At 41.2% G+C, this 27,216-nt stretch overlaps 1 protein-coding gene across 3 annotated transcripts in view; it reads right to left on the bottom strand.

Moving 5' to 3' along the window:
* TDRD12 (tudor domain containing 12) overlaps positions 1-27,216 on the bottom strand; it is a 92,487-nt gene that overhangs the window by 6,015 nt on the left and 59,256 nt on the right. For all 3 annotated transcript variants that reach the window (XM_079119897.1, XM_079119895.1, XM_079119896.1), the window contains 5 exons: positions 23,743-23,842; positions 6,690-6,877; positions 5,728-5,938; positions 3,757-3,849; positions 1,746-1,918 (listed from right to left, as the gene is read on the bottom strand). In XM_079119897.1, the coding sequence (XP_078976023.1) occupies positions 1,746-1,918; positions 3,757-3,849; positions 5,728-5,938; positions 6,690-6,877; positions 23,743-23,842 (765 nt within the window). The remainder of the gene's footprint in view (positions 1-1,745; positions 1,919-3,756; positions 3,850-5,727; positions 5,939-6,689; positions 6,878-23,742; positions 23,843-27,216) is intronic.

The raw sequence follows: 27,216 nt of genomic DNA, 5'->3' as shown, positions 1-27,216 counted from the left end.
ATCCTGTAAAACTTTTCACCACCCATTGGCTACCTACCTAGGTACAAATGCTGAACAAGACCCCTGAAGTCTTCCACACCCCCACCAACCCCTCCTTGGAAGCCTTCTCACCACCAACCTCACCATCTATTGTAACTTCAATTTTCCCCAACCTTGCCCCTTCTCCTTATCTTTTCTCCAAGGGTTGCTCCCCCATAGCCTTAAATATTCTCCCCTGCTCCCTCGCAACCCATCAGAATTTCCTCTGTTCTCTAAGAACTCTCTAACATACAGACTCCTAGGCAGGCTTCCTCCATAAGACCTCGTGGTGCTCTGCACCCCTCTTCTCTGCCAGTGACCATGCCATGTTGTAATTGTCCCTGCTCAGTTTCAAAATCACAGTCCAGAAAGGGAACCAGTAGAGCCTTTGTGCAAAACTGGGGCTCAAGAGTAGGGTGCTTCCCTAAATGACCAAACCTCATGTTTGTTAACTCTGAACTGTAATGGCATCTTCATTTTTAAAAGAATCTCTTGTAAGTAGGAGGAATTTTTCTCATTTCCAAAAGCGTGAAGAAATCAACTGATATTTTAATTCCAAAGACACCTATAGATGAGTCTGGCTATGTTGCCTAGGCGGGCCTCACCCTGCCTCTCAGCCCCCCACCTAGCTAGGATTACAGGTAGGCACCACCACGCTTGGCCACTATTCCTCCACATCCTGGCTGATGCTAGGGATTTCCTTTCTCATTTCTCCCTTCATGCTGGGCCTTTGGTTTGAATTTGCACTTCCCTGCTGGCTAATGAGCGTGGGCACCTTTTCATACAGCAACTGGACGCTGTGAAGTGTCTGTCAAGTCTTCTGTCCCCTTTCCTAATAGGGATCCACATTTTTCTTTATGATCAGGAGTTCTTGGTACAAATCCTCTGGTGAACACACATACTGTGCCCATTCTCCCTCTGTGTGTCTACATACCTTTCAGAGAAACTTCATGGTCACTCATGTCTGCTTATGGGTGCGTAAACTGGTGCAGCCACTTGGGAACACTGATGGGCAGTGGCTCTAATTACAACTCAGAAATTCCATTCCATCAAAACTCTCTCTCCCAGTGCACCAAAAAACATGCAGGAGACACCACTACCTGAAGTACCCCCAAGTGGAAGCTCCCCAGGCAACAGCAGAATGGGCAACACAAATCATGGTCCATTCATACAAAGGGACACGATGCAGCAATGACTGCTTGGATTCACAGCTGCACACACACAACTAGATGAACTGCACAAGCAGCACTGAGTTAAAGAAGATAAACATGAAGGAGGCACACTGCTTGATTCCATTTACAGAGTTCAAAACCAGGGAAATCCCATCCATGCTTTTCCATGACAGAATGACTTTCCTTGGGAGGGGAGGAGGCTCTGAGTCATGCTCTGTTTCTTGATCAGGGGCTGATTTCCCAGCTGTGCTCAAAAAATCCATTAAACTGTTCTTGTGACATGTGATTTTCTGTATGTGTGCTATTTGCCAACTAAAAGTTAATGAAAAGTCCTTTCTGTAAGAGATATAGATGGAATAACACACTTGAGATCTGCTTGAATATACACCACCAAAAACTATAGAGTGTAGGTTAGGGTAGTGGTAAAACAAGACTCCTTGAGCCTTGGTGGTTATCAAAGCTGAGTGACAGGGATGGAAAGCCTCATTTAACTTAACACTTACATTTCCATAAAACAAACCAGCTCTTCCAAAAGGGAGGCAGAAAGACACTTACAGAGATTGGCTTGTGTGCTCTTCAAAAGTTGGCATTTTAGCTCCTCTGTATAATTTTTGCAGTTGTTCTATGTGTTCTGAATTGTCAATGCCCATTCCCATAGACAAAATTTCAGCTCGAACATTATAATCAATGACAGAAGTTTTCAAATTTGTAAGTTTTGTAACATGTACCTTGAATCAAAGAGAAAACATGCATTTGCAGGAGTCACACTGAATTTTAACTGAATCAGGAATATTCTAACGTGGCCTCTCAGTCTCTCTCTGCATATCTGATGTGCTCCAGGACGTCCACAACAAGCATTTCCCACTGCAGCATGTTTATTTCACAATGAGGTTTCAGCAAACCTTCACAAGCCCAAACCCAAACCCACACAGTGGACATAGGATCTAGTGTTGAGACTGAATTCTGGAATAAAATCCCTATTCCAGGTCAATCTGTGATGTTGTAACCAAATACAAAATTCTTATGTTCTTCTGATTCTTACACTCAACCACTTTTATCTCTATCAGCAAGGAGAAGCTTAAGGCTCAGAGTCCTACCATGTTTGGAAAGGGCTTATACCAAGACCCTAAATCCTGTGTTATGGACTATTTCCTCTACTTGTCTTTTCTGCAACCAAAACATCCTCATGTATTTCAATTTATACAAAACTAAGTGAATCGTGACAATCTGCAACAGTCTCGATTCGTGTGGAAGGAAGGTGTGGACACAGGACTGAGTGTCACTTCCAAGGTGGAGCAGGGGCAGGCCAGGCTGGCCCTGCTGGGCACCTTCCTGAGTGATCCCTGGGCACAGGTCCCGCCTGGGAATGTGCAAGAGAGCCTTTCTCCAGTCAAAATGGAGACAGAGCTGGTCGGGGTGCAGAAGTTGGCAAGCAGGGGGGTTGGCTTCCTTCTGTTGTGCCAGTGGACACTGTGGCACATGCTGCAGCTGTGGGAACATATTTGCCAAGTGGTTTTCTTTTTTGCTTCATTCTATGAGCTGCAGTTTTAGGAATTTCTTCTGAAGTTTCCAGAGAACAACTATAATACTATGACAGCATCAACTCAGACTCCCCATCTCTACTTATCTGCACTGGTAATCTTCATTTTCTCTTCTAAAAACTATCTTCTCCTCTTATCCTTAAATCATAAACCAAACTCCCCTTTTAAGGCATTAAAGCTTTTCTAACTTTATAAAAACCACCTCTGGCAAAACAATTTTAAATTGAATTCCTTAAAATCTTATGAACAATCACGGGAATTAAGATTTGTCTAATTAGCAAACTTAGAGAGGGGTGCACCAGTACCAGTGGAGAGACAGAGGCCCTGTGTACCACATGTCCTTGTGTCACATTCATACCCAACCCTACATCAGCATCACAGAGCAGAAGGCCTCAGCTGTTTAGTTCACAGATGGAACCCAAGGGCCCAGTACTTGTCCTAGCAGCTAGTAGGTGCTCAGTAAACATGTGGTGAATAAATGAGGTAGAAACTGTGAATGTAGGAAAACCTATCTTTGAATGCTCAAGGACAGGAACTCTCAGCATTAGTGAACATGTCTTAGGTCTTTAGGATCATTTACAAACTAGCAAAGATGGATCTGGGACAGCAGTCATTGATCCCAGGTTACTCACATGGTATGGATGATGGGCTGTGAGACTGACTTAATTATTCATGATCAACATTAAAGAAGTGAAATAGAGCAGAATTGTAAATACTAGAAAATGTCACATGTAGAAAGGACAGTTTCATAAAACTAGTTTTATGTGTGCGTGCATGTGCATCATATACACAGAAGCATGTGTGCACTGGGTTACCAGGTAAAATACTCCAAAAAAAAAAAAAAAACCCAAAAATTAAAACCACAATCAAATTCATAACCAAAATGACATGCAAAAGACCTCTCCCTAACTCAGAGCCCCAAATAAGCTGAGATGCAAATGGTCATTCAGACAACACATTAGAATAATTTGGATTCTTTTAGGAGCCCACTGAAACTGAGATTTCTAATAAAACTGCATACTTACCATTGGGTCAATCCAAACAGTGTTTCCCAAAGCCAGTACCACTTTTGCATCATGTAATTTTCCAATAATTTTATGATGAATGTACCTAGTAACCTAAAAACAGAACTTCAGTTATTTATGTGAAGCTTTAACAAAAGACTTTATTCTGTATATGCTGCATAGTTTGCAAAATATTCTAAGCACCCTATGGGCTAGGGAGGCATCATCCCATTTCCTCTGTGAGGGTAACAACAGTTTACCAAGGAGAGATGCAGAAAGGTGCAGACACTTGCCCAAGGGCTCATGCTAGTTGTTCCAAGAACAGGTGAGAGTCCACGTGGAGTCTCTGGACTCCTAATACTACACGTTTCCCACTGTTGACATGTGTGCACCCATCACTTCTGGCAATTCTCTTCTCTCTACAAAGTATGCATGTTTATTTCCTTGAAAGTTCAATAGAAGAAACTAAAGTTGTTCCTGCTGCTCCAGAGGATGTCATGGCAATGGAGCTGCTCTGCTCCACTGGACAGGGTCTGAGGGGAGCTGGTCTTTCATGTTCTCTTCTCTTTCTTTTCCTATTTTTTTTTTTTTTTTTTTGGTACTAGGGCTTGAACTTGGGCATTCAACTACTAAGCCACATCCCCAGTTCTATTTTGTATTTTATTTAGAGACAGGGTCTCACTGAGCTGCTTAGCGCCTCACATTTTGCTGACACTGGCTTTGAACTCGCTATCCTCCTGCCTCAGCGTCCCGAGCCGTGGGGATTACAGGCATGTGCCAGTAAGCCCCACTCATGTGCACTTTTCTATGATCCTCTCAAGGAGGGTCACAGCAGATAAGGCCTGTGGACAATCTTTCATGCACATTTTAACATCAATAAAACAGAACAGGAGGGAGATAAGATTGTTTCCATCCCCCTTGAACTTCCTGAGTGCATCTGGAAGAATACACACAGAACCTGTCCCCGTGTCTACAGAATGCTGGCCATTAAGAAACACCTGTGGTCAGTTATCTTTACAGACCTTGTCTGGAAGACCAAGGACCATCCTTCTTGCTGATGGCTACATACCCAGAACCAGCACAGATCCTGGCACACAACAGACACTCAGTAAATATTTAGTACAACCAATGGAGAGGACTGCCATTTGATAAAGGCTCTCTTCGCTAAACCCACAATGGTAAGGTTGTGTATTTGTCCAGAGATACTCATTGGCTTATTTCATGGGCAGTGTTTAACCCTGTTTATAACCCAAATTGTTTTCACTTTGCCACTTGCAATGGCTTATTTCATAATTCATTAATCAGAGTCCACAAAATTCAACCTTCTCTTGAGGAATCAGGAGCATCATTACGAACATGACTCACTGCTCAGTGATGAGCCAGACACCGTGTGGTGCCTTTCGGCTCACCTTGGACAACTGTGTGAGCGTGAGGGGCTGCTCTCTATGCTCTGTCTTGGCTCAGGCAGTGTTCTCTGCCTCAGGTGCCCTAGCTATTCTACTTGGTGACATCCCAGTGACCCCACAGGGCCCAGAGGAAATGTCCTTTACCTCAGAAGCTCCATCTCTCCCTTCCTTGCCCTATCCTTCCAACTGCAACAGAATGACCTGGCCTCTACAGAGAGTACCCACCACCTATGTCCCCACTTGGACTGGGACTTATTTTTTATTTGTGCTCACACCATTTCTTTTCCTTAGCCGACAGCCAATTTATCTTGCCATGACCCTGTATTACATCAGTTCTAAGATGAACACCAACAATGGCAGCCACAGTGTCAAGGGTCCTCATACTCTGGCTCAGGGCTAGGTTCCAGACACGGTGGCAGTGACTACAGTCCTGCCAGCTGGGACCTTAAGCAGGTCACACTCTAACTGCCTAGGAACATAAAGCAAACACTCAATACTCTGAATTCAAATAAGCCTCAATTCTGTGTATATTATGGGTTAAATATATTCTACAAGTTGACAAAACATAAAAGTCAAAATAACTCACCTTTGGATTCCACTCAATTTCACTATCAGCAGGTTTCACTCTACATACAATAAACTCCACGGCCTGAGGAGGAAGAGTGTGGAAATTTTCTGGGAGATGCAACAGCTGGTTTCTTGTGATGAGTCCAGTCCTGCCTTCATCTATGAACTTTATAAGGACATTATCCAGGACCCAAGTGTCTTCTTTTTGGCTCATCTCCAACACCTGGACCCTGAACAATGGTGGTATCAGTTTAACAAAGAGATTCCACAAAGGAAATCATCCATGCCTCAATTCACCCATTACAAAGAAAACATACTAACAAGACGGCTACATTGCTGTTTTACTCCAAACTAGAAGCAAAAAAAAGTAAGGCCTTTCAGAACCCTTAGTGGCACATTATTTAAAATATACCTAAGCATAAAAACATGTAGTACTTTTGAATAAATTCCTTTATCTGACGACATAAAGTTAATATGGCAAATTAAAGTTTCAAAGTTTCTGACCAAGGCTATCACCAGTGGCCAGCCCTGAGGTGAATTTAGGAAAAATGGGTACAAACAAGCAGGAGGGTCAGCCAGGCCAGGTTGGAATGCTGACTGTGCCACCCACTGAGTTGCCCTTAGAAAACCTGCATAACATCTTAGCTCTGGCTCCTTATCTAAGTCAGGTATGATGCCCGTCGTACAGAGACTTGGCAAGGATTAAACAAGCTGCAGACGTCCGTGCACTCTGCACACTCTGACAGCTCCATGAACGTCCAGGGTCTCACTGCCATTGTGCTCTACGCTCAGGAGCCAAGAATGGAGTCTCCAGTGCACAACTGTACTAGATATCTAGGGACAGAGTGCATTGGGAGTGCCTTCCTGAGAGGCAGCTAGGTCTGGCCCATTCACACTCAGTCAATGGTGAACACAGGTGTTCAACACCATTTAAATCACCTCATGCCTCACAACCCTAGAGAGGAAAAATAGATATTTTACCTGTAAAAAACTGTTTTTTCCTCTAGTCCATATAATCCAAATTTTTCCACCTTTTCAATAGTTGCTTTATTACTGGAATCTTTAAAATACTCATTCATTTCAGCATTGAGAGTTGCATAAAGATCCACATGTTTATCAATTATACGACCGAAGTAATTTGTTGCATTTGAAATATAAAAAGGTATTATCTGAAACATACACAGTAAATATATCCAGAAAGGAAACTTAATCTAACTGAAGACATACATGCTACCTGTATCTGCAGAAATCAGCATCTGACCTCATGCAAACAGGGATTTAAAAATAAACAAGGGACTAGGCTAAAAACAAAACAAAGCAAAATAAACACCATACTAGGGCTGGGGATGTGGCTCAGTGGTAGAGCTCTTGCTTAACATGCAGGAGGCCCTGAGTTCCATCTCTAGCACCTAAAAACAATTTAAAAATGCCATACCATATTCGTAAATAATTACAGTCTACTTTAAATCCAATGGATGATTTTGGGCAAACTGCATTATTTAAAAACTTCATCTTAAGGGTAAGTGTTCTTTTATTTACTTAAGAAAATTTTTTGTATGTGGTTCAAGGAATGGAAACCAGGGCCTTGCACATTATGGGCAGCACTCTACCACTGAGCTATACTCCCAGCCCCCTTTATTTACCTTTAAACTGCATTTTAATAAATATTCTTAAAACAGCCTTGCTGTCTCTTGAGCCCCCTTTCATCTTTTGTCATATAACAAGTGGCATTTTATTAAGAAACCTATGCATACAGGCATCAGGGACTGATGAAGCCATATCCTACAGCAACCCAAGAGGTATGGGATATGCCACAGGTAGTGTGTCCAGGAGACACGTTTCACAGGTACGTGTAGCAGGGTCACTGGTGTGCCAGAGGAAACGTGGGCTTGGGAGCGGGGGTGCTGCCATGCTCACACACGCCTGTCAGAGAGCATGTAGAAGGCCGGCCAGAGGGCAGAGACGCCACGCGAAGGCAGGGGTGGTGGGAGTGAGAAGTTACTTGGTGGGGTGGGGGAGGGCAGTGCTGACGGGTAGGTGAGGAAGAAAGCCAGGCAAGTCACTCTGTGATCAAAAGGGGTGAGGGGCTTCACAGGTCTGACAGCCTGTGGCCCCTCTAACTTCACCACCTGCCCCCCTCCCACTGTCGCTACCACTAAGCCTTGTCCTGCTCACAAACTTAATACATAAATCCTTCCTCAGGGTTTCTGGGATTGTTGGTTCCTCCACCAGGAGTGCTGCTCCCATGTCTGGATCCTTATTATCACTCAGGCCTCAATGCAGTTGCCCTCCTCAGAGAAGTCCTCCCTGTCCACAATTTCCAAAGGGCCCCTGTCCCCTGGCACACTTACACCCAGACACCCTGACCACTTCACTGCATTTCATCCTCTTCGTAGGACTTGTTACCATCAAGTCATTTTTCTTGTCACATGTTCCTGGGGACCCTGTATGCCATGGTACTCGGGCCAGTCATTCTCCAGTACTGCAGAGAAAGCTGCCTTAATAAGCCCTCAGAGCTTCTCTACCTGCCACCCGGACAGTGAGTTAAGAGTTCCTTCCTGCTCACAGTCCTCTCGTGAGAGTGCACGTCAATGAAGGTGTGGCCAGAGCCCCAGTCGTCTGGTATTTCAGACGTGGCCTGCTTGGTGATGGCAAGCAGTCATTAACCAGGAGGTGGCCCAGAGGATGAGAAAAAACACTCAGTACAATGTTAGGAGAGTTGGGCAGGGCATAATGGATGTATAACCATAACAATTCATTTTTTGTACTAGGAACTGAACCCAGGGATGCCTAATCACTGAGCCACATCCCCAGCCCTTTTCTTGTATTTTATTTAGACACAAGGTTTCACTGAGTTGCTTAGAGCCTTGCTAAGTTGCTGAGGCTGGATTTGAACTCAGGTTCCTCCTGCCTCAGCCTCTGAGCTGCTGGGATTACAGGTGTGTGCCACTGTGTACGGCTTCAGAACAAAAATTTTTAAAGACACAAAGAAAAATATGAGAGAAAATATACTAAACTGCTGGTGATTACTCTTTTAAGTGATGGGTGTAAAGGGAGAGGTTTTCCCCTCACATTTCCCAAATTTTAAGGCTCTGCGTATTAAGCTAAGGGCTTAGCATGCATGCTGGTGAACAAAATCCAGGCCTACAGCTGGCATCAAACCTGAAGTCCCCTCTGCACAGCGTTAACACAACAAAATACAGTTGGCAGAACAGAGGAGGCCAAAGGAAGCTCACAGACTGGACTCTCTTAACAGAAGGAGGCAGGGGCAGCATTTAGGCCTCCAGACAGAGTGGCCAACTCACACTGGTTTGTCTGAGACTTTCCTGGATTTAGAGCTGAAAGTTCCATGTGCTGGGAAAGCCCTCAGTTCTGATTTGCAAATTGAGCGGTACCTTCCAGCTACCTGCTACCTGCTTTGATTCTCCTCTCCCTAGTACCTTTGCAGATAATTAATTTTGTTATGGTTACAGGATGCAAGATTCAAAAATCAACTGAATTTCTAAAATAATTAGAAAATATACTTAAAAATATTAACAATAGCACTCCAAAACATGAAACACAAGGGATAAATTTAACACAGTAAATGTAAGACCTATTCACTGAAAACTGTAACAATGCTTAGAAAAATTAAAGAGGACTTAGATAAACAGTGATATATCACAGTAATGGACTGGAAGACAGTGTTGACAGGATGTCAATTCTCCCCAAATTACTCTACAGTGTCACTGCAATACCAATCAAAATCACAAGTAGAAATTGGAAAGCTAATTCCAACATTTTGTATGGATATGCAAAGAAACAGAAAAAGGAAGAATGGTGAAGATGAAAGACTTATCTACCAGTTTTCAAGACTAAAGCTACAGTAAATAAGTCAATGTGGTTCTGGTATAATAAGAATGAACAGAATCAAGAGTTCAGAGTTCATATATATGGTTTCCTAATTTATACTCAAAGTACCAATGTAATTTAGGGCAAAAAGGTCTTTATAATAAATAATTCTGGAGTAACTAATTATCCATGAGGATAAACACTGCCCCCTGTCTGGAATATACCACACACAAACATTAATATGAGATGAACAGATCACAGGCTTGTAAAATCACACAGCCTAGGGGGGAAAAAAACACAAAGAAAATCTCCATAACCTCAGAATAGGCAAAAATTTCTTATAACATGAAAAGCACAGAAAATAAAAAGTGATAACTAGATTTCCTGAAATAAAATTTCCCTCTGTAACCAGGAGAAAATATTACCAACATATATATTTGAAACAGGGCATTCAAAATATGTACAGAAGTCTTTAAAATTCAATATAAGAAAAAAGTCTAAATTAAAAAAAACCAGCAGCTAGGCACAGTGGACATGCCTGTAATCCCAGTGACTTCAAGAGGCTTGAGGCAGGAGAAATCACAAGTTTGAGGCCAGCCCAGGCAACTTAGCAAGACCCTGTCTCATAAAAAATAAAAAGTGTGGGGATGTGACACAGTGGTAGAACACCCCTGGGTTCAATCCCCAGTACCATAGGCAAACAAAAAGAGCAAAAATTCTGAAAAGCAAATTCATAAACAAAAAGATATAAATGTCCAATCCAGCATGTGAAAAGATAATCAAGATCCTTAATCACCAAGGAACTGCAAATAAGAGCACAAATGCAACTGAATGGCTAAAGCTAAAGACCAAACGCCAAGTACTGATGGCAATGAGAGACAAGGGGAGCTCTCCTGTGCAGTGCTGGCGAGAGTGTGGAAGGCATAATCGCTTCAGAAAACAGCTCTAATCAACACATACTTTCTTATAAACATACACTTTCATGACCCAACAATTGCACTATTTAAATATATGTTTAAAAAGACTTATAAAACAAATATTCAAAAGCAGCCAGCAGCTGGAAACAACCCAAATTGTCCATCAGCTTGTGAACAAACTAGGGTACATCTATACAATGGAGTCCTACACAATAATGTAAAGAACTACATAAAGGAATCTCAAAAGCACTGTATTGAGTAAGAGAAATCAGACTCAAGAAACTTCATTCATACAAAGCTATAGAAAAAGCAAACCAACTACTGACAGAAAGCAGATCAGTGACTGCCAGGGACAGTGGTATGGGGCAAGGTCTCACTGCTAGGGGGCAGAAGAGACCTTCAGGGGGTGATGGAAATGTCTTGTCGACAGTAGTAGTAGTTACATGATGATTTACATTTATCAAGACTTAACAAACTATACACTTGAAATTAGTGATTTTTATTGTATATAAACTATACTTCAATAGAGCTAATTTTGAGAGAGTGAGAGAAAGTGGGGGTGGGAGATTGGGTTAGCAGGGTTCTGGAAAGGTGGCAGCAGTAAAATGCCAACAATTTTTCAATCTCTCTGAATCCTCACGTGAGCCCAGACAGAGCAACAAAACAGCACAGCCAAAACCAGGCACAAAATGGCCCAATGAATATAAAAATAAAAGCAGATAAGGAACATAACACAGGAGAAAATCTAGTTGATCTTGTTGGGAAATTACTTCTTTAAAAATTTTTTTTTTAGTTGTAGATGGCCACAATACTTTTATTTTATTTATTTATTTTTATGTGGTGCTGAGGATTGACCCCAGTGCCTCATACACACTAGGCAAGTGCTCTGCCACTGGGTCGCAACCACAGTCCCTTGGCAATGATACAACACCTAAAGCACAATTCATCAGATAAAATAATAAGTAAGCTATCTTTGTTAAAGTTAAAAACTGCTATGCAAAAGACACCATAAAGAGAATGAAAAGACAAACCAAAGAGTAGGAGAAATTGTTTGCAAAACATATATTTGACTTGGGATTCAAAATATACAAAGAACGTTTTATTTATTTATTTATTTTTATAATACTAGGAACTGGATTCAGGGGAGCAATCTACCACTGAGACAAGGTCTTGCTAAGTTGCCAAGGTTGGCCTCAAACTTGGCTCTTCCTGGGTTAGCCTCCCAAAGTTGCTGAATGGGATTAGAGGCATGTGCCACCACACTCAGCTTACAAAGAAATTTTAGGGGCTGGGGAGATAGCTCAGCGATAGAGTGCTTGCCTTGCAAGCACAAGGCCCTGAGTTCAATCCCCAGTACCACAAAAACAAAACAAAAAAAGAAATTTTAAAATAATAAGGAAACAAACATACATCTGAACAGACATCTTACCACAGAAAATATACAGATGGCATATAAACGTATGAAAAGATGCTCAACATCTTATATTATCAAGAAATTAGAAATTTAACAATGAATACCATTATATACCTAAAGAATAGCTAAAATTCAAAACCTGACAACGCCAAGTATCAGCTAGGATGTGGAGAGACAGACACTTTCATTTATTGCTGGTGGGAATGCAAAAAGGTACTGCTGCACTGGAAGACAATTTGGCTATTTCTTCCAAACCCTAACCATATGACCCAGCAATCACAGTCCTTCAAATTCACTCAGGGGATTGAAAACTTATGTCCACAGTAAAATCTTCGCACGAATGTTTGTAGTACTTTATTCATAACTGCCCAAACTTGGAAGCAACAAGAGGTCCTTCAAGGTGAATGGGTAAATAAACAGATATAACCTGACCATGGACTGTTACTCAGCACCAAAAGGAAATGAGGTATCATGCCATGAAAAGAAAAGGAAGAAACGTACATGGACATTACTAAGTGAAAGAAGACAACCTGTAAAGGACAATACTATGTGATTCCTATGATAGGAACTCTGGAAAATGGAAAACATCCATCAGTGGTTGCCAAGAGTTTGGGGGCTAAGGGTGAGGGACGAACAGGTAGAGCAGATTTTAGGCAATGAAAGTGCTCTGTATGACGCTGGAATGGTGAACACCCATCACTGCACATGTGTCAAAATCCACAGAATTGTTCAATGGCAAGAGTGGACCTTAATGCAAACTAAAGACTTCAGTTAATAATAATATATCAATACTGGGTCTTCAATGGTCACATATGTACCACACTAATGCAAGATGTTAACAAAGAGGAAGCTGGTGAGGGGGGCAGTAAGAAGGCTTATGAAAAGTCTCTGTATTTTCCATAAATCTAAAACTACTCTAAAATGAAAATCTACTATTTAAAAGAAAAGAAAAAAAAAGCAAAGAGCAAAATCATCCACATTTATAGAAGCTACATGGTATCCATGTCAGTGCAGGAGGCACCTGAGAACGGAGGCAGCGGGTGTTCACAGAAACCATGGGCCAGCATGACAAGACAGGGCTGCAGCCTGTGACATCAACAGACTGTCTCACAGGAGTGATGAAGGAAAAAAAAGGCCAGATAGAAGTGAGGAGGAAAACTAAACACTCTCAGGCGCTATGTCACCATATATCATTTTTTACACAACTCAGGAACAACAGAAATGGGAACTCTGAAATTAGAAAGGCTACCCTGATGTATCCCTCCTTTTAAAATATAAGAAAAATAAATTTTATCTGAAAATAAACAATAGTTAAAGTATCAAGGATAAATCCTATACCAATTTATAATAAAACATAATATATAAAAATATAATGTAATTAAAAAGAATAAAAATTAGAATAACTGCTTCTCTAGATAATAAAGATGTATCCACAAAACAGATCAAAATTGTGACCTTTCATTTCGAAGCAAGCTGCCTTTTATCTTGTTAATTAAGAAAACAATATATAACATAAAATAACATACACTGAAGTAGCCAAAAGACCCTTACCACAATTAAGTTTCTCCAGAGCCTCCACCCCCCACCATAATTAAGCTTTTTGTCAGCAAAATTTTACAAAGAGCATCAACAGGATTTCACAGGATTTCTGCAGAAATCTTGTAGTCTGAAGTTTCCTCTTTCTCATAAATGCCAGGTTTGCAGAAAAAAGATGTGATAAGACTCTGTCTCAAGACAGCTCACTAGACAAAAGTTACTATCTAGTTACTATCTGTTTTCCATGGTAAAAACTCGTGAACCCTCTGTCGAGCCTAAGATTATGAGAAAAAGAGTAACTGTTAGGTACTCATCACCCACTGTCATGCAACCACCCCACTGAGCATAAATCTGAAAGAATTTCCAGACTTGGGGTCCAGAAATTTTTAGGCACTAGTACCACTGGACCGCTGCAGCTTAAATAAACCTACTTCCTGATAATTCCTCAGGTGTCCAGTCTCATCTGTCCCACATCATTTGGTTACCAGGATGGGATGGTAAAGGTGAAGATGGCTATTCTGCCTCTCTTGTCTCTGGGGTTTGGCTTCCCAGGGACGTTGGAGGACAATGCTTCTCCTGGGTGCAGCACAGGAGACTCTTTGCCTGTAGTGAGGTGACTCACCTGGCACCCCAGAGCAGCTGCCCCAAAGCACAACAGAACCCACAAGGTGCAGGAACCAGAAATAGGGAACTTGGAGCACCATCCATATGAATAGGTAGGACCCATTAGTGGTATCCCACCTGACTTTCCCATAGAGGCCTAAGCAGGTGGAAGAAAGGCTTGATCAACCTGAAGGTCCCTGGTAATCTCCAAAAGGAATTGGAGCCAAAAGGACCCAGGGAGTCGCTCAAGTAGTCACTGTTTGGGGTCCAGTGAGCAGAGGAAACACCACAACTCTTTCTTTGGTTTTGGAACTGGGGTGGCATAGAAATTTTGTTCCGACCATGTCTATGTGAAAGTGTGTGAATGAGACGGATAGCAGAAGGGTTCGAACCCAACCAAGGGGCCGAAGCTAGAGTTGAGTCCTGATCCACAGTTCTGTGGTACCTCATACAGTCTAAAGCAGACTTCCACCAACCAAAGTCTAGGTAGAAGCTCCTGGTCAGGGGTTTATACTGACCTGAACGGCCACAGACGGATGAAACGAGTCTTGTCCTAAATGTGCAACACCAACACAGGGTGGAACAAGGGACGCACACAAAATAAAAAATATGTTATCAGACTTTAAGAAAGGTTTTAACCATGACTATGGGGTGAAACCCACTCCACAAAAGTTAAATACTCTCTGTGAATTAGAATGGCCAACCTTTGATGTGGGATGGCCACCAAAAGGATCTTTAGACAAAAGTGTCACTGGTGAGGTCCTTTTAATAGTTGTTGGAAACCCTGAACATTTTTATATTGATTGCTGGCAAGAGATAGTACCGAAGTAGTCTCCTTGGTTGAGCGACTGTCTCGAAGGACAGTTCAAGTTGATATTAGCTCAGACTACAGTGGCCCCTAGGACCCTACTAAAGGGAACAGAAAAAACCTGACAAAGAAAAGACAGAAAGGAAACCAGTTTTGCCCAGTGATCAGAAGAGAATCCACCATTTTATGTGCCATTCTTCCCGACATTGCCTAGACCGCCAAGATAACAGGCTGTCCCCTCCTCCCCAGAAGCAGCAGATGGTGGCCCTTCAACACCAGCTACTCATTCCTCCTCAATGTCTCTATGCCAGAGGCTTCCCAAGAGTCCAAGATTCCTCCACCATCACAAGACCAAGACAGGAACTCTTCCCAAGATCGGAGCTATAACCCAGATGAGAACTTTACAGATGCCCCTACGAGAGACCAGAGGACCTGCCTATGTTGACCAGAGGAAATGTCCAAGGGGGAAAATGCATTTTTGTATACCAGCCTTTCACCACCACTGATGTCTTAACTGGAAAAATCATACTCCCTCCTACACAGAGAAGCCCCAGGCCATGATTGAGCTGATGCAATCCATTATCCAGACCCCCCAGCCTACCTGGGTTGACTGCCACCAGCTCCTTCTATTTAATATGGAGGAGTGCAGACAGGTGACTCTAGCAGCTTTAAAATGGCTAGGGAGGGCTGGGACTGTGGCTTAGTGGTCGAGCACTTGCCTAACACATGTGAGGCATTGGGTTAAATCCCCAGCACCACATAAAAATAAATAAAAGGTATTGTGTCCATCTATAACTAAAAAAATGGCTAGGGAAACATGCTCCGGACACACAAGGCAATATTCAAGTCTATGTCCAATTTCTGGGGACAGACCCAGGATGGGACCCCAAAAACTGGAAGACCTCCTAAAGGTAAAAGGACTCTCATTGGTGGCCTAAGAAGGAAAAGGAGCACTAAACATGAACAAAATACCAGAAGTACTCCAAAAGCCAGTTCTATGAACAACTATGTGAGGTCTTCCAACTCTTCACTCCCTCTGGTCTTAAGGCACTAGACAACCAGCAGACGATCAATGCAGCCTTTGTGGGACAAGTCCAGGGAGCCATTTGCCAAAAACTCCAAAAATGAGAGGGCTTTGCTGGAAAGAATGCCAGTGAGCTGATTAAAGTGGCCACCACAGTTTTCCTCATCTGAGACCAAGAGGCTCAACGAAAGGCAGACTGAAAGATGAAGATGATGATGAGTCCTCTTGTGGCTGCCCTCACCGCAAGCCCAGAAGTCCCCCAAAGGGGGGGCGGTCACACCAGGACACATATCACATATCACACACCAAAACAAATATCAAAATCAGGCCAGATGCAGGGCCAAAGAAAGGTCTAAATGGAAGGACCACCTTATCCAGGGACAAGGCTGAGACTAAACCCTCTGCCATCTAGAGGGTTCTAGAAGAATGAATGTCTCCATCTAAAGGCCCGTTTTGCCACAAGTCTTCAAAAACTCACCAATCTTCTTCAGGGACGGCACTGGCCTCTGATTTGAGAGCCTTTTGTGCAAAACAATATGAATGCATACTGCTCTAATATGTGGATGATTTGTTGTTGGCCAGAACAACTCGAGAAGACTGCACATCTGCTTCTTGCTCTCCTATACGAAAATGTCTACAAAGTCTCAAAGAAGAAAACCCATACTGCCTTCTGGTGTATATATATATATATACACACACACACACACACACACACAATGGAATACTATTCAATCATAAAGAATAATAATAATATGGCATTTGCAAATAAATGGATGGAATTGGAGAATATCATGCTAAGTGAAATAAGCCAAGCCCCAAAAACCAAAGACAGAATGTTTTCTCTGATAAGTGGAGAATGATATATAATGGGGTGGGGAGGTGGGGAATGAGAGAAGAATGGGGGAACTTTAGAATATGTAGAAGGAAATGAGAGGGAGGGGGTACGAAAAATGGTGGAATGAGACAGACATCATTACCCAATGTACACATATGATTACACGAATGGTATGAATCTACATTGTGTACAACCATAGAAATGAAGTGATATACCCCATTTGTGCACAATGGATCAAAATGCGGTTTGTAAAAAATTAAAAGCTAAATTAAAAAAGAAGAAGAAGAAGAAGAAGAAAGCCCACATCAGTCAAGACCAAGTCAAGTACCTTGGTTTCTGACTCAGAGACAATGGCAACTGGACCCTAAGAGAAAACAAGCGGTCTGCTCAATTTTTGTCCCTTCTGCCTGTTGCTAGATCTGAGAGTTCCTGGGTACTCCTGGACTCTGCTGTATACAGATCGCTAACTTTTCAGTTATGGCCAAATCCCTCTTTAAGGTAACAAAGCAGGGTCGGGGGGAAACGGGAGCCTCTGATGTGGGAACAAACACAACAAAACAGCCTTTGGGGACAGTAAACAAACACTGACCAGTGTGCCTGGACTAGGACTCCCTGACCTCACAAAATCAATCTTTCTGTATGCTCGTGAATGGTCTGGAATAGGGTCCTAACTCAAATGCTGGGGGCATGGCACCAACCAGTAGCCTATCTTTCTAAACAGCTGGACTCTGTGGCTCAAGACTGGCCACCTTGTCTATGGGCCCTTGCAACCACAGCCCTTCTGGTGTTGGAGGCTCACAAGCCATGGGGAAGGAACTGACTGGGTGCCTCACGCTACAGAGTACAGAGGACAATATTGGCTGACTAATGCAAGGATGGTCAGATACCAGGTCATATTATATGAAAATCCACATGTTCACATTGAAGTTGTTCAGACTCTAAACCCAGCAACCCTGCTTACCATCAGGACTGGACTGCCTGATCACAACTGCATTGAAATCGTGGATGAAGGGTTCTCCAATAGACCAGACCTGACAGACCAGCCCCTCAAGGGTCCTAATGTGGAGTACTTCACAGATGGAAGCAGTTTCACAGAAGACAGAGTATGTCTTGCTGGGTATGCAGTGGTCACTCTGGACTCCACCTCTGAGGCAAAGCCTCTGCCTCAGGGAACTTCAACACAGAAGGCAGAGCTTATCGCTCTGACCTGAGCCCTCCAAATGGCAGCAGAAATCTGTGTCAATATTTACACATACCCAAAATATGCCTTCACCACTCTTCATGTTCATGGAGCCTAGTATAAGAAAAAGGGGCTAATTAATTCAGGAGAAAAAGACATAAAATATGACTAGGAAATTCTTAATCTTTTAGATGCAGTATGGGCACCCAAAAAAGTTGCAGTTCTGCGTTGCTGTGGCCATCAAAGGGGAAACACTGTGGTTGCTCAGGGCAACTGAAGAGCAAACTGAGAAACATTTGCAACTTATAAAAAGCAGACAGAACACTCAGCTCTAGTCTTAAATGCTACTTTTCATCCTAATCCTCTAATAGAATGGGAATCAAAATATTCCCAACAGGAAAGTAATTGGTTTAAGACTAAAAAAGGAAGTGATCTCTGAGGTGGATGGTGGAGATTTTCTGATGGCCCAACAGCCATCCCTGAGACTCTAGCCCCTGCCTTCACCAGACAGTTCCACAGGGGAACACACATAGGACGAATGGCACTTGAGACTGTTCTGAGTCAGAATTTCTATGTCCCCCAGCTCATAAGCATTTCCCAGGTGACCTGTGAATAGTGCGAGACTTGTGCCTGCAACAACCCTCCCCAGGGGCCAAGGCTTCCAATGGGAATTCAAACTATAGGAGGAGTACCTTTGTAGAAGCAGAAGTAGACTTCATTGATTAGCATGCTCACAGGCTGTAAATATCTTTTGGTTTTTATGTGCTCTTATTCTGGCTGGGTAGAAGCCTTTTCAACTTGTACTGAAAAGTCTAAGAGATAGCCAGGATGCTCCTTCAGGAAATTATTCCCAGGTTTGGCACCAGATATCCACTGGCTTGGACAATGGGCCAGCTTTTACGGCAGAGGTGACACAACTACTTGCCAAGAGTTTAAATATCAGATGGAAATTACATATTGCCTATAGGCCACAGAGTTCTGGTACAATAGAAAGAATGAATGAGACTTTAGAGACTCAACTGGGTAAATTGTGTCAGGAATCTCACCTGCAATGGGATGAAATCCTCCCTAATGCACTGTTAAGGATTAGATCCACACCCACTTAAGATGACTGGATTCTTTCCCTGTGAGATAATGTATGGGAGGCCTCCCCCACTTACCAGGGGATTATAGGGAGACTTAAAGGAAAAAAGAGCATTAACATTTAGACAACAGCTTCAAGCTCTAGGGAAAACCTTGTAGACTCTCAACCAATAGGTCAGGGAAAGGTTGCCAGTAAGTTTGGCCACAGATGCATATTCCTTCAGGCCTGGAGATTCAGTCTGGGTCAAAAAAATGGAATATTCAAACCTTTGAACTTCTTTGGAAGGGTCCTTTCACTGTTATTTTATCCACCCAACTGTAATAAAAGTTGCAGAGATAAGCCCCTAGATTCATTACACCAGGCTCAAGCCCACAGCTGTGGACTGGGAGTATAAGTATATATAAGCTGACCTTCAGGAAGAAGGAAACACTGGACAAGCTTGAGGCTCAGGAGGACACCAGACCTGCTCTAGTCACTCTGGAAACTGACCAGCCTACACATCGCTGAAGCTTGAGGAAACAGCAGCCCTGCTTCAGTCACTTGGGCTGGCTGATCAATGCACAATAGACGATAAACTAACCAATAGGACAAATTGGAGGGGGACCTGTACTCTTGGTATTATTAAGCCTGGATTTTTCCTACTGTCCAGTTAAACTGGAAAAGACCTAGGGATCCCCTTGTATGAGGATCTGAGGCCAAGAAAAAGAGGTCCACTGGGAAAGGACTTAATCTCAGAGGTCAACAAACTTGAGGTGAAGATGATTGGTCACCCCCTAGGGTTACTGCCACTATGGCTCTGCCACCTGGGCACAGAACAGCATTTGGGGCTATAGAACTCCAGTTTATATACTGAACCAGGTTATTTTCTTGCAAGCTGTACTGGAAATCATTACTTATCAAATTTCTATAGTCTTTGACCTCCTAGTCACACAACAAACCCAGATGTGGGCAGCTATCTATCAAAACCACTTGGCATTAGATTATCTGCTGGCTGAAGAGGGAGGAGTATGTGGAAAGTTGAACAGGTCAGATTGTTGTCTCCAAATAGATGGACAATGGACAGTCAAAGATATAGCCACCAATATCAGAAAACTAGCACATGTACCAGCTCAAATCTGGAAGGGCATTAAGGCTTGGGATCTAAGTTCACTATGGGGAGAACGGTCTTCTACTCTTGGTGGAGTCAAAAGCTTAACTGGCATAGTATGTACTCTGCTGTTAACTTGTTTATTGCTCCCATGTTTGGATCCCCTTTGCATTAGCACTATTGGGTCTATTAAAGAGGCAGCTGTTAAAGAAAGACAACTGAGATTATGGCATTACATAAGGCTTTAAGCCAAGAGGATGATGATGCTCTGTGATTTAAAAGATTAAATAATGATCATCAAAGGGGGAAATGAAGTAGCCACAAAAAGACCCTTGCCACAATTAAGCTTCCTCAGAGCATCCACTCCCACCATAATTAAGCTTCTTGCCAGCAACACTTTACAAAGAGTGTCAACAGGATTTCACAGGGTTTCTGCAGAGTTCAATGTGGTTTGAAGCTTCTTCTTTCTCATTAATGGCAGGTTTGCAGAAAAAAGATGCGATAGACTCTGTCTCAAGAGAACTCACCATACAAAAGTTACAATCTAAGGCAGAATTAATATTGTCAAAATGGCCATACTACCTAAAGTGCTATACAGATTCAATGCAATTCCAATTAAAATCCCAATGATGTACCTTATAGAAATAGAGCAATCAATCATGAAATTCATCTGGAAGAATAAGAAACCCAGAATAGCTAAAGCAATCCTTAGCAGGAAGAGTGAAGCAGGGGGTATCACAATACCAGATCTTCAACTATACTACCAAGCAATACTAACAAAAACGGCATGGTATTGATACCAAAATAGGTTGATCAATGGTACAGAATAGAGGACACGGACACAAACCCAAACAAATACAATTTTCTCATACTAGACAAAGGTGCCAAAAATATGCAATGGAGAAAAGATAGCCTCTTCAACAAATGGTGCTAGGAAAACTGGAAATCCATACGCAATAGAATTAAACTAAACCCCTATCTCTCACCCTGCACAAAACTCAACTCACAATGGATCAAGGACCTCGGAATCAGACCAGAGACCCTGCATCTTATAGAAGAAAAAGTAGGTCCAAACCTTCAACTTGTTGGCTTAGGATCAGACTTCCTTAACAGGACTCCCATAGCACAAGAAATAAAAACAAGAATCAATAACTGGGATAGATTCAAACTAAAAAGCTTTCTCTCAGCAAAGGAAACTATCAGCAATGTAAAGAGAGAACCTACAGAGTGGGAGAATATCTTTGCCACTCATACTTCAGATAGCGCACTAATTTCCAGAATCTATAAAGAACTCAAAAAACTCTACACCAAGAATACAAACAGTCCAATCAACAAATGGGCTAAGGAAATGAACAGACACTTCACAGAAGATGTACAAGCAATCAACAGATATATGAAAAAATGTTCAACATCTCTAGTAATAAGAGAAATGCAAATCAAAACTACCTTAAGATTCCATCTCGCCCCAATTAGAATGGCAATTATCAAGAACATAAGCAACAATAGGTGTTGGTGAGGATGTGGGGAAAAAGGTACACTCATACATTGCTGGTGGGGTTGCAAATTAGTGCAGCCACTCTGGAAAGCAGTATGGAGATTCCTCAGAAAGCTTGAAATGGAACCACCATTTGACCCAGCTATCCCACTCCTTGGCCTATACCCAAAGGACTTAAAATCAGCATACTACAGAGATACAGCCACATCAGTGTTCATAGCTGCTCAATTCACAATAGCCAGATTGTGGAACCAACCTAGATGTCCTTCAACTGATGAATGGATAAAGAAACTGTGAGATACACACACACACACACTGGAATATTACTCAGTCATAAAGAATGATAAAATTATGGCATTTGCAGGCAAATGGATGAAATTGGAGAATATCATGCTAAGTGAGATAAGCCAATCTCAAAAAACCAAAGGACGAATGATCTCACTGATAAGCGGATGATGTCACATTATGGGGGGTGGGAGGGGGGCAAGAATGGAGGAAGGACTGTATAGAGGGAAAAAGAGGGGTGGGAGGGGTGAGGGGGAAGGGGAAAAATAACAATGAATCAAACAACATTACCCTATGTAAATTTATGATTACACAAATGGTATGCCTTTACTCCATGTACAGAGAAACAACATGTATCCCATTTGTTTACAATAAAAAAAAAAAAGAAGTTACTATCCAGTTACCATCTCTGTTTTCCATGGTAAAAACTCGTGAACCCTCTGTTTAGCCCAAGATTATGAGACAAAGAGTAACTGTGAGGTACTCACCCACTGTCATGCATCCACCCCACTGAGCATAAATCTGAAAGAATTTTCAGACCTTGGGCCCAGAGGTTTTTAGGCATTAGCCCCACTGGACCGCTGCAGCTTAAATAAACCTGCTTCCTGATAATTCCTCACATGTTCAGTCTCATCTGTCCCACATCAGTACCAGGGCTGAGCATGTAACTCAGTGGCAGAGCATGTACTCAGCAAGTGCAAGGTCTCCGGGTCAATGCCCAGCACAAAAAAGAAACAAGAATAATGTAAATCAGAATTGGAAAACACAGAAATGAGGTGAAAAATTAGGAAAAATTAGAAAGAAAAAAACCTATTTCAATGGAAACTGTAGTGGGTCAAATAGTGCCCCCCCAAAAGATATGTGCATGTCCTAACTCCCAGGGTCACAGTGACTGTGGCCTTGTTTGAGAAGGGTCTTTGCAGATGTAGTCAAGTATCTCCAGATGAGGAGACCTGTCTGCATCCTTCCCAGGTGGGCCTCCCTTCCTGTGACAGTGTCTTCATAGGGACACTGAGAGATGAGGCAACATGCAGGAGGCTTGGCCACAAGCCAAGTCTGAAGCCCGCAGAGGCTGGAGGAAGCCAGGACTGGATTGTCCTCAGGATGCTGGGGAGTAGGGAGAATACAACCCTGCCCACACCTGGGATTATACTTCTGGCCTCCAGAAGTGTGAGAGAATAAATCTATGTTGTTTTAAGTCACCAACTGTGGTAATCTGTTACAGCAGTGCTAGAAAACCAACATAACAGATAAAGCCTAAAGAAAAGAAGTGGAAAAGAAAAAAAACTTAAACTCAAAAAGTAATGAAGAAATTAATAAAAAGGGATTTCAAGGAAAATGACTTTTAACTCAGCAATTCTATTTGCATCTCAGAATTTTCCTCACAGGAATAATCATGGAAGTTTGAATGGGATTCATGTAGTCAATGTATTTTTATTATTACTATTAGTAGTAGCAGTAGTAGTAGTCCTGGGAATTGAACCCAAGGGTACTTAACCACTGAAGTACATCCCAGCCCTTTTTTTAATTTTGAGACAGGGTGTCACTAAATTGCTTAGGGCCTCACTAAGTTGTTGAGCTGGTCTCAAACATGCAATCCTCCTGCCTCAGACTCCCAACTTGCTGGGATTACAGGAGTGTGCCACCTTCTATTGCATTTTTTTTAATTGCCTTCAAGTGGAAACATTTTTTTTTCTGAAAAAATAACTCCCAAATTGTCATTCATTTCCCCAACTGATCATAGTTTTACATATAAACTTGGGCTTTGAAATTAAGATACTTTATAAGGACACATATCTATTATTAGATCAACAGGAGAATATTAACATTGACTATTATAAGTCATAAACTATATTATACTAATATTCTGCTTTAAAATATTAAAATGACCAATAATCATTGGTCATAGGACAAAATGATCTTAAAAGAACTTACTTTAATGTATCCAAACATTGGTAGAGCTTGGTTGGATAATTTCCTTGGCATATCCATTTCTGGATTAATATGGTGTCTGTCAGGACAGATCCTTTTGTCTCTGAGAAAAAAAATAATGAATAGATGACTTTGTGTTTTGTTGTGGTGGTGGCAGTGCCTTCTGCCTGCCAGGCAAACACTCTACCACTGAGCCAAACCCCAAACCCCTCAAGACACCTAGATTTTAAAACCAGAAAAATACAGATAATAATAGTTAACATGGAATTGTAAACGTATTTCAGAAAATTAATCTGCAACAGAAATAAGAGAACTTTTATTCTAAGCACTTTACAAGTAAGCATATTAAATATTTCAGATGACACTAACAATATATAAGCAGAAAAAAACTCTAAAATTTAATTTATACTGAAAATTTAATGGAAAGAATTACTTTATTATTTCTTCAGACATTCTTAAATGCATTATATAAATGGACAAATACACTTTAAAAACAAAGCCTCAGAAACATACCATCATTTACAATAAAGATCAATTAACCTCTAAATCAGAAGCTACTCCTTCACTACAATGCTACATCCCAACTGAGAAACAACTGAAGTTTGTTTTAAAAGTCAATATTCTATTTAAAGGCATAATGAAAACTGCTGTTAATAAGCTGTTTAATGCATCATAATTTAAAAAGTTAATGTCACTAATTATCTTAAAAATAAATTCAATCCAGTAGATATGCTATCAGATACCTGTGCTCAGCCATTGATTTACCAAGTAGTGGCATGTGTCTGGAGGCCCCCATGACTGCTAAAGGGCTCATACCTTCCCAGTTGATCTCCAGAGTTGATAGAGCCCCTATTAAAGTTAGTCAATTTTTTGAGAAATCAACAAGCTTATTCTTTAATGTATATGAAGATGCAATAGATTTGAAGAAGCCAAAAACCTGAACAGGAGCAAACTTGGAGGACTTAATATGCCAGGTCCCAGGTCTCACTAGAAATCTACAGTGTTAAAGTGTACTGTTACAGTATAAGGAGAGACAAATGAACCCACATAAGAGAACAGTCTAAAAATAGATCGTCTATCTCATCACCTGGATTATGCCAAAGGTACTAATTCAGTGAGAACAGAATAATGTTTTAGACAAATGATGCTGGAATAAATGACTACCTATGCAAAAACAACCAATTTGTGCCCTATGCTTCATACTACATATGCAAATTATTGTTTTACAGGAATCATGCCAACACCCCGAAAGTTTATGTTTTCAGAGTATTTCTGACTTCAAGTTTTAGAATTATGGAGGCTCGACTGTATCAGAGAAGTACTTATATCTAGAATATATAAATTATTTCCATAAACTAATAAGAAAAAGAGATGCTCCATTAAAATGGGGAAAAGACAAGAACAGGTACTTCAGAAAAAAAGCATGGTCAAAGGTTCCACAAACGTAAGATGTTTAACATCATTAGATCTGCCACCATCATAGAAACACAAATTAAAATTGCAATGGCTTTCCATTATCTCCCCATGAAAACTAAGGGTTGGTAAGGGTGTAGACCAACTCTAATTCTCACCACTCCAACAGGATCATGAAGTGGTCCACCACTTTGGAAGAGTCATACATATTTCTACCCTGTGGCCCAGCAATTCCCAAAAGAGGTGGGTGCATATTTCCACCAAAAACCCTGTATAAGACTGTTCAGAACAGCTTTATACATCGTAGCCCCATCAACAGAATGAAAACACACATTGTGATATACTCAAACAATGCAATATTAAGCCAGAACATACATAAAACAAAGATACACATAACAACAACATAGATCAATGTCACAGATATTAGGTTAACTGAAAGAAGCCTGACACAAAAGAGTACACACCACAAGTCCATTTATATGGAGTTCAAAAATGACCTACACTTTAAGGCATGGAATCAGCCTAGGTGACTCTTAGCAGATGAATGGAAAAAGAAAAAGTAGTATATACACAATGGAGTACTATTCATCCCATAAAGAAGAATGAAATCCTGTCATTTGCAGCAAAATGGAAGAAGTGGAGGACATCATGTTACATGAAATAATTCAGACACAAAGGCAAAGAGTATGTGTTCTCTCTCATGTGGAAGCTAAAAAATGTTAATTTGAAAATAGAATAACAATTACTTTAGATATTGCGAAGGGTTCAAAGAAGGAAGTAGGATGGGAAAAGGAGACCGGATTGATCAATACTCATACATGAATGTAAGGAAATATCAAACTGAACCCCATTCATATATTCAATTAACATGTTAATTAAAAATTGAAAAAAATGAACAAATCTTGTCAATGTTGACAGCTACTTGAGGGTGGCTACTTCTAGAGGAGGGCACATCAGGAAAAGCATGCAGGAGTGTCCAGGTGCTCTCTCAGTTGAGTGGTGGTTTATGTGGGTGTGCCAATATTGACATTTAATCAAGATCAAGCTGTAAACTTTAAAAAAAAAAAAAGTCAAATTTTATCAAAACCATCATTTAATATACACAAAGTTGAACTTTCACCAGATTTTTTTTTTTTTAAGTACTGAACTCACCCATGTTTGTTATGTATTTTTGTTCTAAAGTTTTTCCAATAAACCAGGTCCTGGTGATCCCTGGGCTACATAAGGTAAGAACAAGTACAATTTTGATATCAAGGTAAAGTGCTCTTTTGTGAAACTAACTTTCTTACTCTGATTTTTTTTTACTTTTAAAAACTTTTTTTGGTGCATAAGTTACACATTATAGTGAGATTCACTTGGAAATATTAGGATATGCATATAACATAATTTCATCAATTTAATTCTCTAGTATCTCCTCAATGTCTTCCCTTCCTTCCTCCTCCTGGTTTCCCTTCTACTTTCATGAAATCCCCCCTTTTTTTCCACTTTAGCTTCCACATAAGAGAGAAAACATATAACCCTGACTTTCTGAGTTTGGCTTATGTTGTTTAACAAGATAATCTCCTGTTCCATCCATTTTCCTACAAATGACAGGATTTCATTCTTCTTCGTGGCTGAGTAAAACTCCATTGTGTATACATACCCTATTTTCTGTATCCATTCATCTGTTCACACTTAAGCTGGTTCCATAGTTTGCTATTGTGAATTGTGCTACTGTAAACATAGGTATACATGTATCTCCATAGTACACTGAATTTCATTCTTTTAGGAAAATACCAAGGAGTAGTACAGCTGGGTCATATGATGGTTCCATTCCTCGTCTTCTGATTCATATAGAGGTTGTACTAATTTACAATTCCAGTGTAAATTGTTCCTTTTCCCCCACATCTTCACCCAGCATTTATTATTTATACTCTTGATGGCTGCCATTATGACTGGACTGAGATAAAATTTCTGTAGTTTTGATTTGCATTTCCCTCGCTGGTATAGATTTTGAATACTTTTTCATGTTTGTTAGTCATTTTTACTTTTTTTGAGAAATGTGTCTGATTCATTTGCCCATTT

Source organism: Sciurus vulgaris, assembly GCF_902686455.1.
Source record: "Sciurus vulgaris genome assembly, chromosome: 17".
NCBI lineage: Eukaryota > Metazoa > Chordata > Mammalia > Rodentia > Sciuridae > Sciurus > Sciurus vulgaris.
Note: the sequence above shows the minus strand (reverse complement) of the source record. Positions and strands in the feature narration are given on the sequence as shown.